Below are 15194 nucleotides of genomic sequence, written 5' to 3'. Positions count from 1 at the left end.
GGAGGGAAAGAAGGAGGGAAGGAAGGAGGGAGGGAGGGAGGGAAGGAAAGAAGGAAGGAAGGAGGGAAGGAAAGAAGGAAGGAAGGAGGGAAGGAAAGAAGGAAGGAAGGAGGGAAGGAAAGCAGGAAGGAAGGAAGGAAGGAAAGAAGGAAGGAAGGAAAGAAGGAAGGAAGGAAGGAAGGAAGGAAGGAAGGAAGGGGGAAAGGAGAAAAGGAGCCTATGAGTGATTAACCAACCTATGGACCACTCAATCTTCTCAATCTTACTTGGCATCCCTATCCTTATCTTAAACATGAAGAAACATTCTGGAAGGTCAGATGTCTCTTCCATGGTCTCATGACTGGTTGCTGGCTGAGCTAAGAGGACCACCCAGTGTTCCTGACTCCCACATCAGTGCTCTCTGCTTCTGTTCTCCCAAATTGGGGCAACCTAAAAAACTCTTGCTCCCTCAAATTAATTCTGTGAATCATTCTAGTGTTAAAACATTCAGCACCAAATTGGACAAATGTGAAATTATACTTCCAGGGCTCCACATAAAAATAAATGGGTATAATAGAATACCAAGAAAGTGTAAGCAGATGAGAGCTGGACTGACCAAACTAAAATTACTCACCTTTTCCCCATCCACTGTCCCCAGTAGAATGGAGCAAAGATTTCATGTGTGGCTTGATTGGGCTCTCGAGGAGAAAGTGCTCTCCGTGATGTCTCTGCCCTCAGCAGAACCTGCATTGTCACATCCCTATGCCTGAATAGCCATCTGCCTTTTATAATTTCATCTCACAAAAAATGGATAAAGAATGCAGAAAAGAGCAAAGAAATGATTAAAACACAGGCTAGTACAGACAAAAACCTATTTACAACCCATGTAAAGAAAATATTTTGAAATGTCTTTTGTGGTCTAGAACCTTGCTACTCAATGTATATCCATGAACCAGCTCCAAGTGTCAGGGAGCTTGTTAGAAATGAAAAGCCCAGGCTCTACCCTAGCCCTACTGAATCAGAATCTACATTTTACAAGATGATTCATGTGCAGAGGATTCATATGCACATTCCAGTTTGAAAAGTAGTGGTCTAGAAGCTTCAGACACTTGATAATGATGATATTTTTAGTTTGCCTAGATAGCCTGCTATAGATGCATTTTCTGAATATATTTATTTTAGAAACACTTATTTTAGAAACACTCCACTCTGGCACATTCCACATATTAATTTGTTTAATGCACATACCACCTCAATGAGATATTAACTATTGTCATTGCTGTCTTACAAAGGAGAGAACCTCGGAGGCACAGAACAATCAGGACGCTTGCCTGAGGCCCCACAGTTAGGGAATGAAATCACCAGCCTTCCAGCCCAGAGTCTGGCTTCAGAGTCTGTGCTGTCAAAGACTCCTGAGGCCATCCTGGGCCAGCCCTGTCCACACTACATCCTGACTTTGCCACTAAAGCCTATCAAAGTGTGCTCAAAGGCAAGGTAGGCTTTTGTGTCCTGGAGATTTAACTGCACACATTCTCTAAAATGGTTAGTTTCTAAAAGCTCACAGAAATCATTTTCAGTACTTTATTTTTCAGAAGCACTATTGAAATTTAATTGTTAAAATACTATTTTTTTAAAAGCCCTTTGTTGGCCTCCACTAGCATCTCTCTCTTTCTTTCTTAGTTCAAAGTACATCAGTGGAAAATAAGCGCCATGAGAGAGGTCCTAGCTTAGAATTTCTTCTGGAGGTACCATGAGCTTTACTTGAAAAACCAATTCATCCAAACTGTAAGCAATACCATTTTATACCCATTAACAGTCGCCCTGTACAATGGAAGGCATTAACTGATTAGGCTTTCTAGAAATGAGGATTCTTAAGTATTAGTGATACAGATATCTTTGTTCCTTCTCTCCTGCCCACCAACTCCCACTCCCTTCCTGCGCATGGTTCAGGTGGCATTTGGTTTATTTGAACAGTAAGGAGATGAGGGGTGCCTTTGAAAGACTTCTCCTGCACAAAAGATCTTCTGTAAAGCTTGTAAAGGAATTATTTTCTCACGCTAGATTATTATGCAGAATGTTAGATTTCAGAATTAAGAGCCCTTATTTCTCATCTCAAACTCATTCTAAATACTGCAGACCCTCTCTATAGAGAGAGAAAATAGGAGAGTGAGTTTCCTTTTGAGCTGTGTTTCCCAACCTTTGCGAAGCCATATTCTCTTCTGATAAACCTAAAAACCTCAACCACCACCACCAAGATTCTTGCACATCTTCCCATAGGGGGTCCCTCCCCAATTTCACTGATGAAGACTTTCTGATAGATGGTGCCAAAGAAGAAAATTTAGACTAGAAGATTTCCAAAGGTTTGCTTTCTGTGATTGGTGTTATAAAAACTGTAGACATGTTTATTTCCAAACATAAAATTACAGTATAATATGAAGTATGCGTATTCTGATTTCATGCAGGCCTCACCCCAGTAGCCTACCCCATGGAGATGGTGCTCCATTTCCTCATTCTACCTAAAGCATCACTGGTAGATCAAGTCCACAGGTGGCCCATTCTTCTACCCCTCCATAACCCCTCAGGGCTCTTGTCGTACTTCCTCCCTTTTTTCTTTTGGTCCTTCTTCATTTTCCATTTCTAGGGCTCATTGTCCCCTTACTGATTTCTCTTTCTCTCTTTTCTCTCTCTAACTCCTTTTCAACTTTGCTACCATTATTGGAATGTAGAGTAAAGATGCTGGTATCAGGACTTTGGTTATGTTGGATGAACAAGGAGGTAAGTTCAGATTTCTTCAGTAAGAACAATTCCTCTTCTGAATAATGTGCATTTTAAAATTATTTGTGCATACACAGGTGGTCATTTTGACATGTGTTACACACGTACATGAATGTGAGGGTTCTAAATTTTCATCTTGCTTTTACTTTCTCTGTTGAAAAGATTGGTAAATGTATGGAAATATTGAGACCTTCTTCATGAGTGAATCAATGATACTACTATCTCTGTTATATACATTGGGGTAACAGAATTTTGAAGGCAAAAGCCATGTTTTCTTTTTTTTTTTTTAAATGATGGTATTTTGGACAGTGTAAGAATTTTCTTATTATCCTTGCCCCTAAACTTTCCCAATAAATTTGGTTTTCTTCTAGTAATACATAGATAGAATGAGCATATGCCATATCATGTTGTCTACTTCTTTTGACCATCCCAACTCAGTATCTAGTAGTTTTGATTTCCAAATCACTATGGGTATTTCTTAAATACCTGGGAGCTGTTTTTCACAGAATATAACCTGAGGGGAATTATCTGGAAAGTAGAACATTGAACCAATTGAAATATTTGGCCTGTTTTAAAGATTATTACAGAAATGCCAGAAGCAAGGAAAATCAGAGAGCCGGCCTTTTAATATAGCGTCTCTATACCTAACGTGGAAACTAAAAAGGGTAATACCATCATTTTTCTTTGTCTCAATGTATCTAGCCCTATGGTGAGATTGTACATAATTCTGGCCACAAGTCAGTTACCTGATTCCATTCTGAATTCTTATCATAATAAACAGATTTCTGCCAAGTTTTTTCTTTTTATTCATATTTTGCAAAAGCATTAGAAAATGTTTTGACTTTTTTTTTTAATGGCAGAGATAAAAATGTACATTGTATTCACAACATAGGAAACCATAAATAAACTCTAAGCATAAATCTCAAGCTGTGGGGAGGAGTATGCCTAACAGATAACAGATAGAAGGTACTTCTCCTAAAATTCAGAGAGCCCTTGCATATCAAAGAAAAGGGCAGCAACCTAAAGGAAAAATGGATGTACAATAAGACGTCATCACAGATGTATGAAACCATGCTCTAATCACCAATAAGGACAAGATACCACTTTTTAGAGCAGACGCATAAATTTTAAAACTTGATAATAACCAGTGTTGTGAATATGTTGGGAAACAGAAACTTTTATTCCACAGCTGGGCACTGTAGCCTGATACAAATGTCTTGAAGAATAATTTGATACTGTCTTCACATTTTAAAGTGCATCTGTCTTTGACCAAGACACTCCATTCCTAGAATATTACAGTGCAGATATACATTTACAGTTATAAGAATAAGAATGCATGTGGCTTACTCATAATAATGTAAGACTAGAAACAACTTAAATATCTGTCGGTGGGGAGATCAACCCAATTAATTATGGTACAGCCATAAAAGAATTGTTCTGCCAGCAATATAATACATGAGGTAAATCTTTATTTACTGACTTCTGTGGAGTTGGGGTGGGAGCAGGAAGGAACTGGAGGAAGATGCATCATTTGGAGTCCCCTGGGGAGCAAATACCAGGAAGCAATTAGAAGCAAAAGAGATTTACTGGGGAAATGTTTGTGATAGGTCAAGGGGAGAGGGGGCGGGAGCAGGCAGAGACAGCCTTCAGACTATGAAGCAAGTCTGACGCCTATAAAAGTAGATGGCAAAGGAAGGAGAATTGGGTGGGAAGACCTTCATACTGCAGTGCTGCTCTGAGAAGCCCTCAGCCAGGTCGATGGGGAGCCCAAGAGCAAAGACTGCTGATTAGAGGAGCCTTGTGTTGGGCAGAAATGTTCTAGCACCAGTAGCCAGTAGCCCCATTGTGCTCAGCCATTGGCTTGAAGCATCCCAGGAAGAGCCTGGCCTCAATGTAAACACTGTGGCAGATTGCTTAGGTGTGCAGCTGGAGGCATCTGGCTGTCATATAAAGACTTTTAGTCTTACATTATTTATTTGTATTAAACTTTTTCAATAAATATATACCAATTGATTCAAAAAAATGGAGAAAAAGTTTGAAAAAAGTTGAATATAAACCCCAACGTTTTTCCTTCGATTTTCACGATACAAATTGTCAAAAGTTGTACACAAATAACAAAGTCTACTAGAGTTCCATGTTGAAGGTATTGCAATGGCAATGGAAGTCTTCAGAACTCCCCAAATGGGTTTTTTATTATTATGTGACTTGTTGGCTGGATCTGTGTAACAATGTCCCAGGCTTTGAAACTCAGGATGCAGCAAATCTTTGCTTTTAAAAAAAATAACTAAACAACGTGTGCCCAAAAGCAGAGTGGTCCCTGATTTCCAGTGCAAAATTTAAACATATACACTCAAATAATTAGCAGTTTCACCTTATTTATTTTTTAAGTTAATAATTTGTAACTTGATGGGGGTGGAAAAAGAGACATTGCAATGGAGGGTACACTTAGGAAAGATTTAGGATAGAGCCTTTTTCTCCTGAACAATAAAGCACTGACATAAAGACATGGAAAATAATATATACAAACCTGGAATCAAAAAGAGAAAACACGAATAACAGGCTTACAAGAGTGATAAATTGCATTGTACTTTGCTGAAGAAAATCTAGAGATAATTTGCTGAAATCTTCATAAAAATGCAAAAATATACATTCTTTAGCAAAAATAATCTCCAGAATCAGCTTTGTATTATTCTCTGAGAAACAAAGCAGAATAGAATGTCTGTTTGACAGATTTCCCCATGAGGCACTTAATGTTCTCGGCTAAGACATTTCAATTATGGCCATACCACAGTAAATGCTGAATTCCTCAGTTAAACAAGGATAGATTGGGTTTAACCAGATGTGTGGTGAGTAGATAGATACTGATAAGAAACATGCAACTGTAACACCCCCGAAAGTGGGTGGTTTCTGGCCAGTCTTAAATGGTACACATTTCATTTATAGTATAATATAATAGGAGCTTAGGACCTTTTTTTTTTTTTTAATTAGGCAGTAGGGACCCAGAAGGACCTTTCTGATTGACAGATGAGCATGTCAACAGCTATCTTCATTGCCATTATAAGTGCATTTTAATTTTGCCTTTACTTGTTTAGATCAGTAACTGCTTTGAAATTTCTCTTCAGTTATCTTCTACTAATTTTGTTTATGCGTGAGCACCAAAAATGTTGACTATTTCTACCTCACAGCAGCACGGGAGCCTCAAGAAACAGCCATCCTTCTAAAGAACCATCCCAACCATTGTTGGATCAGGCCAGGCCATTCCAGGTTGTCCCATTAAATGATTGACTAGGAAATTTCCTATGGGATTCTTGCTTTATGCCCAGGTATCAGGAGACACCAAGGAGCACTGAGCATGACAACCAACCCTGGAAATGTACTGAGCCCCGGGACTTTTATTCCTCTAGAAAATCTGTCACCAAGAGAAGTCCTCAAATGACCTTGGCCCTAATGTGGGCTTTTACCTCCATATCTTTTGTTCCTTTTGCTGGTCTTTGCTGAGTTGTATGTCTGTTTTGATGCTGAAGATGTGACTTTTGGGAAAATCTCCTGGGACCAACTCCAAACTCAACAGTGAAATATTTGACTACTGTCTGACAGAAGAAAGACAATGTAAATCCCTGTCCAGAGAGTTACCTATCTTAAAAGGTTCATGACACTACAAGGTGGCATTTTAAAAACCATCTCTGTAGCTAAAGTTCGCTCACCAATATCTGTTATGAATGACTTAGTCATGATAGCCGCATATAGCTGTTTAAATTTAAATACATTTCTATATGTTCATAAATGCTAAGAAAAATGAAATTCATAGAGGCAGCATCTTGTAACTGAACATACTCATGAAGGCTGCACACTAGATTAATAGTATTAATGCTTTCTATTCTTCTACTGATTTTTACCAAATTGAGAATTCTAAGGGCCCCAAGTTGGCTTACTTAGGAGAGATTAGTAGAAATTTTGTTTTCACCAGTCATTAGAAAAATATTAATGGAAAACATTAATACTGATCATTGAGCATCCTGTCATTGGTGAATCTATCACAAATAACTGGTGATCCAACATCATGGCAAAAGAAAGCCCAAGCTCTGGCCCCAATATATAGTGTCACCTCCTAGAAGATGCCCTCCCTACTCAAAATGTTATTTTCTTCCCAGCCCCCAAGAATAAACAGAAACCAGTCAGAAAACAAGCTTAGGGAGATCAAAAGCAGTCAACACTGGATGATGTGTTGCATCAGCCTCAGAGATGCTGCTGTCTATCCCAGAATGAGATGCTGTTAAGCATTTCCTGAAAAGCATCTTCACAGAAATCACTGAAGTGCCGTGAAGTCCCAATATGCCAAACATCTCCACAAACATAACTCAGTACACTCTAAAAATTAATATTATTGCTAGAATTTCTGCAACAAAATGATTCCACAATATTTTTTAAATTAAAGGTTTGACTTAGAATTCATATGTAAATATATATTCAACTGATATTGGTAGTTATAAAATAGTGTCCTAAATCAACTATTTTCTGAATAGTTTTCTGAATCAAATTCAGCTTCAGTTTTCTCTTTTATTCAAACCTTTGCCAAATTAAGCTGGTGACTGATGGCAGAACCCAGCTTTCTGAAATATGGATTTAGACTTGCCTGTTTGTTTTTCCCTTTTGATATCAATTATCTAATTCATAGGTCCAATACCTGTGCATCAATTCACATATATATGTTACCTCCTAATCTCTGGAAGCACAGTGGATGGGTCCCTGCTATCTTGTCAGAGAGTAAATATTTTGACCAAAAAAAAAAATTATCAACTTGCTTTGTAACTTAGGAGAAACTCCTCAAGTAGGACAGATAACTGCATATGTGTCCCCACGCCATAATCTATGCTTATTTCAGCTGTCATTAGCTGGGGGCAGCATCTCTCCTTCTGAGCTCAGATGCCTCCTCCAATCCATCTCAAGCCTGCACTCCCAGAGGCCCTTAGCAATTACTTGATTGGAATTTGGCATCCCTATTGTCTGTACATATAATGGTTCTTCATCTGATGAGGAGTTCCTTTCCCTCCCCGCCCCAGTCCCTCCACTTGAGTTTACCTTGATCTACAGACTAATTTATTGCACTCTTAAAAGAAAACTGGAGTGAAATCCTTAGAAAAGAAAAACATCTTGATTTAGATATATATATAAATATATATATATATATTTCACCCTTTTAAAAAAAATTTTTAATTGTAATTTTTACTTTTGGGATGGAGTTTCACTCTTGTTGCCCAAGCTGGGATGCAATGGCACAATCTCAGCTCAGTGCAACCTCCATCTCCCAGGTTCAAGCAATTCTCCTGCCTCAGCCTCCCAAGTAGCTGGGATTACAGGCGCACGCCACCACGCCCAGCAATTTTTTTGTATTTTTAGTAGAAACAGGGTTTTATCNGAGTGAAATCCTTAGAAAAGAAAAACATCTTGATATAGATATATATATAAATATATATATATATATTTCACCCTTTTAAAAAAAATTTTAATTGTAATTTTACTTTTGGGATGGAGTTTCACTCTTGTTGCCCAAGCTGGGATGCAATGGCACAATCTCAGCTCAGTGCAACCTCCATCTCCCAGGTTCAAGCAATTCTCCTGCCTCAGCCTCCCAAGTAGCTGGGATTACAGGCGCACGCCACCACGCCCAGCAATTTTTTTGTATTTTTAGTAGAAACAGGGTTTTATCATGTTAGCCAGGCTGGTCTCAAACTCCTGACCTCTGGTGATCTGCCCACCTTGGCCTCCCAAAGTGCTGGGATCACAGGCGTGAGCCACCATGCCTGGCCATATTTAGCTCTTTTAAGGATTTTTTTTTTAATGCCATTGCTGTGCCTGTATTTATTCAGCAAAAGTTCTCCTGCACTACCTTATTATCTCCTCCAAGTATTCAATGCTAGATAAACAATGAAGTTTTGTTTTCACCTGTCATTTCAAAAGCGTAGGAGAAATAGCAGATTCCTCATGAACTGAATTCTGTTCTTTAGCCTCACAAAAGAAAACACAATAGGCTTTTATTTTCCAAATTCACAATCTGGCAGTTTGGGTCACTAGTGAATGTATCTTGGTTTTTTCGGACGCACAATTTCCACTGTATAACTTAATGTGAAATTGTGTTTAAGTGATGATATATGCCCTTAGGCTGGAAATGTACTTATCAGTTGTATTCTAGGCATCCCTTTATTCCAGGAGGCATAGGCATGCATGCATGAATGAAAATACAGATGAAAAGAGGAATGGAAATGTAATTAGGTTTTGTAATTAGACAGCCGAGACATCCATTGCTGCCTTCCTTTAATGGTCTTTTAAAAGCTGTTTTAAAAATCCTTTCATTGAACTTGTAGTTATCTCAATTTGGTGACACAATTCAAAAAAATTAATAAGTTGGTGTATGTAACCCTGGCAACCTAGAAGTATGATTCATTCTGATGACTATTGATCTATATCTGAGATATACTACGGTCAGCTATGCTGGCAGCAGGGATATCATACTGTCCTATGTTCCAATTCATCATCCTATTTCCAAAGAGACATTCATTCTCCCTGCTCTCTGCCTGGGCTTGGAGCATGCCCCCCATTATAGACTTGGAAATCAGGGGGCAGATAAGTGAAATGCCTTCCAAAACCTTCATAACAAATTAAGTCATAGGATGAGAGAGGAATTGCAATGTTCCAGGACTTACAATGTTGCTGTGTGGATGTTACTCTTTTTTTTTTTTTTTTTTTTTAACAGCTTTTATGAATTACATATGCACAATCAAGTGCAGACCATGGCTCCCTCTGGCTAGACAACCACTGCTAGGGGAAGAAAAGAGAGCCATATACATTGCTTATGATTGCTGCTGCTGCTATTGTCTCCAAAGAAGAAAATGGATTCTATTTTCTACCCTTATCTGGTTGAGGATGCTTAAAAACCAAAAGATGGAGATATTTTAAAGTTGAAGCAGATACTTTCTCTAGTAGCATTGAATTGGAATGCGTAAAACATAAACTAACATCTTGTTTTTTCCTCCTGGGTTTCACTGGTGCGTGAGTAAGTGAATATGCTGTGCTGTTTTCCTGGACACTCGGAATCAAACAGGCCTTCAACCCCATCCCATCATGTTTGAATTACAAACTATTTTGAGCATCTTGTTTGTTTCCTTCCACCCATACCTGTGTAGGGCAGCGGTGGCAGTCTTCAACAATGCATCCTCTTGGACAATGCATTGTAATATCTCTCTTTCAAATTCTGTTTCACATAGTCATTTCTCATGTTCTGTTGGAGACCCCCAAAAAATTCATTCCACACTGTCATCCCTTTGTCCTAACCAGAACAACTCGATCGTGTCGAAGAAGGCATGAACCATATCAACCAAGACATGAAGGAGGCTGAGAAAAATTTAAAAGATTTAGGGAAATGCTGTGGCCTTTTCATATGTCCTTGTAACAAGTAGGTACTGGGTACCAGCTCTAATCTGTGGCGTCCAGTTTTCTTTCTTTCTTTTTTTTTTTCTTTTTTAATGTCAAAGTGAATGTCTGAAGTTTTGTCTTTTTTTTCTTTGTCCTTTTCCATCTGCTTCATTCTGTGGGGATAAAATACTTGTGTTTAATCAGAACAACTGGAACGCATTGAGGAAGGGATGGACCAAATCAATAAGGACATGAAAGAAGCAGAAAAGAATTTGACGGACCTAGGAAAATTCTGCGGGCTTTGTGTGTGTCCCTGTAACAAGTAGGTGCTGCCTGCCTGCCTGAAGCTTTGGTTTCCCAAGGCCCATCTCCAAGCCTTGACAAGCTCATTCCTGCCAAGCTCATAGGCAGGATGAGCATGTGGCATGCAGAACAGATCAATACCGTCTCCAATGCATTCATCTCATAGCATAGATGATATTAGCAGGAGTTACTGTTGATGCATTAAAAATCAGGCATACTACAGTGAAAGCTTCACTGTCAGCAACTTTTATTGATGAACGTTTCAACATTTTCCAGAAAGTGTACCTTGAGACAGAGGCTAGCCTCAAGAAAGAGGCCCCCAGGGAACTTCCTTTTCCCCAACCCCAAGAGTCAAAATTGCAGGTTTAGAAAAGGCTGTGGGTAAGTTTGGAAGATGAGAAACGCGTGTGTGAAGGTTTGATTTTTTCCAAAATAAAAGAGACAGGTAATTTGGCCCAGGGAAGCATTCTATAAATTAGAGAATATGACAGAGATTCTCCCTTTCTACTGCCCACCAGTTGCCAAATTTGGTCAAGAGATGCTGCTGCTGTACCCAACACAGAGGCAGTGAGCTCTTCAGCAAGAAGTGTTCAAGCCTTACTCAAATTGGACCCATCCCTCCCAAATTTTTCTCCTTGGAAGATCTACCCGTACACTGGCTGAAATGTTGAAATGTGTAGATTTTGCATGCACAACATCACAAAACATTCAACTGTTCTCAAGTTTCTGCAACGCTTTTTTGGAATGTAGCAGAAATGTGACATGTGGTTATAAAGGTTTGCAATGGAAGGAACCTAATACTGAGGTTCTGGAAGATTATGTCATTTGACTAGTGGTGGAAAAAGAAATGCATGAGTGGATTGTCCAACATGCATTTGGAAAATTAGACTCCTTATCCAATCTCCCTCACCCCTCCCACATCCCCTTTTAAAAGAAGACTTTTCCTAAAAGCTCTCCTGATCCTAGCTTTTAGAATAGAAATTGACGTCATTTTAGCAGATTATATGACCATTCACATCCTTTAAACTTTGAGGCTGATTTAAAATATCCCACTTCCTATTTAGGAGGGGGAGGGGCTCAAATTGCAAAAAAAAAATAAAATAATTTGCTTTTTAAAGAATGATCTACAGTAAAGCCTGATTAACTGGAATCTAGCTAACTGGAAACCTCAGCTGCATGCTCTTGCCCCCTTCCATTTTTAGCAAAAAAGAAACAAAGAGAAAACCTCACATCAGAAATGTAAAATGGTTTTACTTCCAGGGTAGTTTGAATTGTCTTGCTTAGTCTGCATCCTCCTGCAACTTCCACATCTATGAGGACCAAACAATAAGAGTTGATCTTCACAGAAAAGGCCATCAAGCAATCAATATAAATGATAACCAAGGAAAGATTCAATCAGGTCTTTTACCTTAAGACTTTCAGGCAGGAAAGTGGCTCAGGAGTCTAGCAAAGATATTCACTCATCCCCCATGAAACAAAACTTTCCTCCTTGGCCCCACTGTTCATTAAGAAAGTCATATAATTCATCAAAAAAAAAAAACTTCATTACCAAGCATTCCAGTTAGTCAAGATTTGACTGTATATTCCTTTCCGTGGCAACTTGCCCCCAGGTGAGATTTCCATCCATTTCGTGATAAATTCCAACAGATACATTTTCCCCCCTTCATCAACTGTGTGTGAAGAAAGGGTGGAGGCAGGTTCCCCTGGGATGGATTCTAATGTTCTAATGAAATGATGGCTCCTACGAATTCCACATTTGAGTGATCACTAATTTCCTTAATGCACAAGAGACCCTAAACTAAGCTTCAAAGCTTGACTGAGGTGTTCCCTATTGTGTGTAAATAATGCTTTAAAAACCATGTGTCACAACGCAGTGGCTGGTGGTGCCCTGGACTCTCTGAGGGCTTCGCCCTGTCTCGGCATGTTTCAAGGGACTATGGTAGATGTACGGCAGTGATGTGAGTCTATGTGCAGCATTGTGGGTGCAGTGGTTTGCCTTCTTTCAGAAACGCATACTTCCCACTCATTTGACTTTGCCAAAGATGGTATAGCAGACATTTGACATAGCAGAAAACATCACGAAGTCCATATAACTTCTTTTAATCTGAGGAGGGAGGAGATGGGGAGTTGGAAAAATAACAATTAAAAAAGCCATACTCTAAGCCCTATTAAATTTAGTTTGGGGATCTTGTTTCATTGAATGGGTCCATGGCCCTCTGGTGCAATAAATTTTGACTGCACTAAGGCCTGCGGCTTGATTGTGGGAGTTGCTGAAATTCCATTGGTACAATTTTCCAGGTTGTCTCTAGGGTTGCTTGGTCCCCAGTCCGCAAGTATTAGAGCCAGTTTTAATAGATGGCTGTGGTCCTCTGGTGAAAGAAGAAAATAAAATGTTAAATTCTAGTGTCTTACACAAGAAAATGTGAAAATGGGACCAAAGAATGTCTCTTGTTTTGGACTAAAAGCATGTGGTTTCTACTATGTAAAGAACCTAAAAACATCTTTGATTGCCTTTAATTACAACACCCACCAAAATATGCTGCACATGTTTCTATTGGGCACAATAGGTATGCCTGGATTTTAAGTTTTTCTCCAAGGCAGTTCAGTGCAATATAGCCCATGGAGACCATACCAGCATTAAACCACTCTCCTCCATTACAACGCCAGGATAGTTTAAAGTAGGAGTTTGTAAGCACTCTCCACCCTGCCCCTCAGCCCAACAAAGAAGCTACCGAACCTGCGTTTCAAATCCTCATGAAGGCTATTACTGTCCTGCTAGTGCCTTTTTCGAGAATGGTCAACTTCTGGAGTAGTTTGGCTTAAATGAGAATGCTTCACTTTTTACTCATGCCTGTAGCTGGTGCATGAAGAAGACATAGAAGGGTTTCCCTTTTCGGTGCTAGATGGCTTGTTCTCTCTTCTATTTTCCTGCATTCATTTCACTATGCTTCTTTTACTTTTTGTCTCTGTGGACAAAGGTTTGTACATCAACTCTGGATGTATGGTGACTGTTTGGAAGTACCGATATATTATCTAATTCAAATCACTCTAGAGGCAACGCAAAGACCATCACTCTTGGCCAACCACCAATCCTTTATGTCCTTCATGGAGATTTGGAAATGTTAGTTCCACATGTGTTGGGAAAATATATATATATTTCACAGGGATCTTTGCATGATGGTTTGTAAAAACTTGGTTGAGGATGTTTTCTTGATGACAATGTGTTGCTGTGGTGTGATGTGCACACTCTACTTGGCAGTCTTGTTTTATGTCTGTCTGCCAGTATGTTTTTCTGTGTGTTTTGTGTCTTCAGATATAACCACATCACTAAAATAGAACTAAATGTCCTCCAGCTACCTTAGTCCTTGTCCGAAATCCAAACTAAACCACAAAACAAACCAAAACAAGAACAACCTTGTGGGCAAAGATTGCAGTCCATTGCAATGGACTCGATTGGAAGTGAAAGGTTGAGTAGCTGAGGCATGGTGGTGGCCAACTGTTTGGGTCTGGATTATGATATATCGGTATTCTCTAATGCCTCGACTTAAAACTCATTCGCTTGGTTCGATTCTTCACTTGAAGAAGTGACAGTTGTTGAGAGCTTGCTCCTCTACCCCTGTGCCTTGTCACTCACCCTCTCTTTTGCATAGGCTTAAATCAAGTGATGCTTACAAAAAAGCCTGGGGCAATAATCAGGACGGAGTGGTGGCCAGCCAGCCTGCTCGTGTAGTGGACGAACGGGAGCAGATGGCCATCAGTGGTGGCTTCATCCGCAGGTGAGCCTCATGCAGCATGCGCTATAGCGGTTCTCTATTGTCAAGTACAAACAACCCCAAAACTGAATGGTTTTCTAAAAAACAACCATTTTATTGCTCATTAATCTACTTACCAGTTGAGTGTTCTTTTCTAAACCTTCCCTGGACCTTGCCCGGGTGGGGTGATCCAAGATGGCCCCATTCACTTGTCTGGTGGTTGGCTGGGGCTGTTGGTGGGGCACGTCTGTTCTCCATGTGGCCTCTTCAGCAAGAGAGCCCAGGTTCCTTACATGGTGGTAGCAGCGTTCCAAGGGGGCAAGCCTCAGTGCACTTATCAAACCTTTGCTTGCTTAACTTGTGTTTGCCAGTTTCATTAGACAAAGCAAGTCACATGACCACATCCAGACTCAATGTGGCAGTAGGCACAAGTCACATTCCATGAGTTTAATTGAATAGAGCTTATAAAAGAGACTACTTACAGAGGGGTGGGCAGGACTAATAACAAGGAATGGTGAGACACTTCTGAGCTAGCAATAGCAGGAAGCTGTTACCACCATAGTCCTGGGGGACAGGAGAAGGAATGATTTTCAGAACCCAGCAATAGTTACGACTGTGGGCAAGGAACTATCAGTAGAGAAATACAGCCACTACCAAAGCTAACAGGGAGTGAAAGAGGGAAAGAAATGCTTAACCTCTCACTCCTCTTGCCCTGCAGTTTCATTGGCCATTAGCCAAAGCCTACTGAAAGCCAGAGGGTAAGACAAACTGGGTGATACAGTCATGAGGTCAGCTCCTGAGAGTACAGAGCAAAGAAGGTCCAAGAATGGATTTCGAGTGAAAATAGAGAATAATTAGCTTCTTATTAATGATTTATTTTGAAACCTAGAATCAAAAGACAACTTAAATATCTATTTTAAAAGTTCAAATTATGACTCGGGGCATTTCCTTAAAAAAAAAAAAAAAAAAAAAAAA

General features: G+C 39.6%; 1 protein-coding gene across 4 annotated transcripts in view; it reads left to right on the top strand.

Annotated features, from left to right (window-relative positions):
- Positions 1-15194, top strand: part of SNAP25 (synaptosome associated protein 25) — a 90916-nt gene that overhangs the window by 63194 nt on the left and 12528 nt on the right. For 2 of the 4 annotated variants that reach the window (XM_017868882.1, XM_017868883.1), the window contains exons 4-6: positions 2706-2754; positions 10369-10486; positions 14118-14243. In XM_017868882.1, coding sequence (XP_017724371.1) covers positions 2706-2754; positions 10369-10486; positions 14118-14243 — 293 coding nt within the window. Of the gene's footprint in view, positions 1-2705; positions 2755-10086; positions 10205-10368; positions 10487-14117; positions 14244-15194 lie in introns of all 4 variants that reach the window. The other 2 variants (XM_017868884.1, XM_017868885.1) reach the window with 1 other exon arrangement.

The sequence above is a fragment of the Rhinopithecus bieti genome, unplaced genomic scaffold, assembly GCF_001698545.2.
Source record: "Rhinopithecus bieti isolate Rb0 unplaced genomic scaffold, ASM169854v2 scaffold_4658, whole genome shotgun sequence".
NCBI classification, from domain to species: Eukaryota; Metazoa; Chordata; class Mammalia; order Primates; family Cercopithecidae; genus Rhinopithecus; species Rhinopithecus bieti.
This window is presented reverse-complemented; position numbering and strand designations above follow the sequence as displayed.